This window comes from Anopheles cruzii, unplaced genomic scaffold, assembly GCF_943734635.1.
Source record: "Anopheles cruzii unplaced genomic scaffold, idAnoCruzAS_RS32_06 scaffold02646_ctg1, whole genome shotgun sequence".
Taxonomy (NCBI): Eukaryota; Metazoa; Arthropoda; class Insecta; order Diptera; family Culicidae; genus Anopheles; species Anopheles cruzii.
Genome location: NW_026456231.1, coordinates 1 through 2,695, shown reverse-complemented (window position 1 = coordinate 2,695; position 2,695 = coordinate 1). Strand labels below are relative to the sequence as shown.

The 2,695-nt window shown below is 50.0% G+C and overlaps 1 protein-coding gene across 1 annotated transcript; it reads left to right on the top strand.

The window, feature by feature from the left end:
• Positions 1 to 1,530: 1,530 nt before the first annotated feature.
• Positions 1,531 to 2,691, top strand: LOC128276833 (uncharacterized; the record flags this gene model as incomplete). The annotated part of the gene is made up of 1 exon (XM_053015292.1): positions 1,531 to 2,691. A coding segment is annotated over exon 1 (1,123 nt), but the record flags the coding sequence as incomplete, so codon positions are not given.
• Positions 2,692 to 2,695: the final 4 nt, after the last annotated feature.

Here is a 2,695-nt window from a genome sequence, read left to right as displayed (position 1 = left end):
ATGAACGACAAATAATGTCGACAAATAATTACTAGCCACTTACGGCAGGTAAAGTCGATAGACACACGCTGTTACCAAAAATATTTCTACTTGAATTAGGTGTTACCTCATTTCCGAAAATTTCCTTTTCTTAACCAAAACCATTATAGTTTGTTAATCATAAACCAGTTTGAGTGAATCATTTTTTTAAATTTTAAGTCCGCTTTGCAGCTAATTCCCGACCATGAGTCTCCAAATCTGTTTGGCGCACGTTCAAAGTTACCATATCCATTCTTTTCTCTCACTTTCTCTCTCTCTCTCTCTCTCTCTCTCTTTCTCTCTGTCTCTCTCTTTCTTGTTCTCACTCACTCTTGCTCTCTTTCTCTTTCGTCGCTTTTTTTTCTCTCTTTCTATCTTTTGCATTCACAACCTTGAAGGTGTAACAACATTTCACCTTTTCGGAAGGTAACGTTCGAAAATTGCAACATAAACTCCGTCGTATCACAGCTTAGGTTTTCCCGTTTCATCGGACGTGGCAGAGACTGTGTGTGCAGGCTGTGGTGCGACCCTTCTCGCGAGCCGTGAATTAAAAATACGGCCAGGGAGAGGTACGCGCCACACCACGACATTTATCAGCAGCGTGTCACGAAAAGTTGAGACAAAAAGGAGAATGCGACATTGGAAACATAACATATCCTCCTACTTTCCCATGTTCTAATGCTTGCTGACGGAGGCCACGACTCAGGCCAGAGTCAGACGGAAAAGTCATACGCGTGCCGTTTGAAAACAGAGTTTATTTAAAAATACAAGGAGGTCAATGGCTCTCGGTCGCGATCGGATCGCCAGCTGATGGGAAATGATTACGCGAATGTCAGTTGGGTGAAAAATATCTACAAGCAGCTTGCTGTCAATGGCATCCACACATGAGAAGCGCCCGACCAGGCACCAGGAAATGGACGGGCGAGGGTTTTTATCCAGATGATCATTGGTTCTAACATAGACACCCTATCTTGCGGTCCATCATTTGAAAAGCATGTTTTTTGGAAAAAAAATAATTATGTGTATCTGTGAATTGCGGCAACTGTGAGCCGTTCGAATATGATTAACCAACGAACTAGTCTCAAGTGGGGCAAACCGTAGTTGTGTCCGTAGCAGCGTTTTCCGTTCCGCGCCTTATGATGATGTTTCGCATTTTTCAACTTTCGCGAACCGCGTACACATTTAGAACTAAATTTAGAATCTCTAACCGTCCGTCCGTAAACAGTATTCCGACGCGGCCTGTGTCAAAAACGGCAAGCGTCGGTGTATAGGAACACGATCTGCCGCACATTTTCCTGGGGCGGTGATCAGAGCTACCAAGGGAAAAGTGAACCAAGGCACGAGATGAGTTGTCGGCCAGCCCGACCGTTAAGCAGCTTCGACACATGAGCGGCGGGTGGAAAATATATTATTGCCGTGTATCTGTGGCGCTTTATGAGCACCATTCAAGGCGGTTTTATCTGACGATGGATTGGCGCGCTAATGAATGCTTTCTATTACCACAGGCAACCGCACCCTTTCCATCGTTTCGGAGCCAGACAGGCTGAGGAATGGCCAAGAAGGGGAAGGCTAAAAACGGGGCAGGCCCTACCGAAGTGGGGCAGGAAGCGACCGCTCCGGTCGTTGCTACACCTCCAGTTCCGGCGGTCGCTGAGAAACCCGTGAAGGAGGACCCCGCAAAGCCGACCAAGGAAGTGGCCGCTGCAGAGAAGAAGAACAGCCAGCCGCCTACAGCGAGTGGCGAGAATGGTGCCAACGAGTTGAGCCGCAAAAATAGTCGCCGCAACAGCAAGAAGAAGCCGGCCGCACCGCAAGCTCCGGTTCCGGAGCAGGAGCCCAAGGATGACAGCTCGTCTACGAAGTCCCTCAAGAAACGGCTGCGCAAGAAGCGCACACGGTTGGTCCACGCACTGGGAGTCGCCGAGGCTAACCCCTCCACCGAATCGACCCAATCGCTGGAGGAGCTTCGCCAGAAGATTAAAGCCGTGGAAGGTTTGCTCAGAGACGTGCAGCTCAAGGCAGAAGAGGAACAGAAAAAAGTCGACGGTCTAAAGGAAGTGCAGGCGGCAGCCCAGCCGCAGAAGGACAAGCACGACAAGAAGCAACCGGAACCGGAGTCGCAGCGCAACCGCAAAACGTCGGAGTCATCGGCCAAGAACCTTTCTAGCGAAAAGACCCGCAAGGAAGCGGAAGCCAAGAAGCTGGCCACCGAGAAGTCGCACATCCAGAGCGAAGCGAAGCGTTTGGTCGAGGAGCGCGCCCTAAAGCAGCAGGAGATGAAGCGTCTGATGGAGGAGAAGGCCAAAAAGGATGCGGAAGCGAAGATGCTGCTGGAGGAGAAGGCCGCCCGGGAGGCTGAACTGGCCAAGCTGACGCACGCCAAGGTACGCGTCGAGACCGTTGAGCAGAAGATCAACGAGATCGACCAGAAGGTTCAGCAGCGCAAGGAAACCGACGCCAAGGCGACGCTGGCGGCACCGGACAGTCCGAAACAAAAGAAGGAGCAGGCGCGCACGCGCAAAGACTCGGAGTCGAGCCAAAAGAAAGAAGCAGAAGAAAAAGCAAAGAAAGAAGCAGTGGAAAAAGTTAAGAAAGAAGCAGAAGAAAAAGCAAAGAAAGAAGCAGTGGAGAAAGCTAAGAAAGAAGCAGAAGAAAAAGCAAAGAAAGAAGCAGTGGA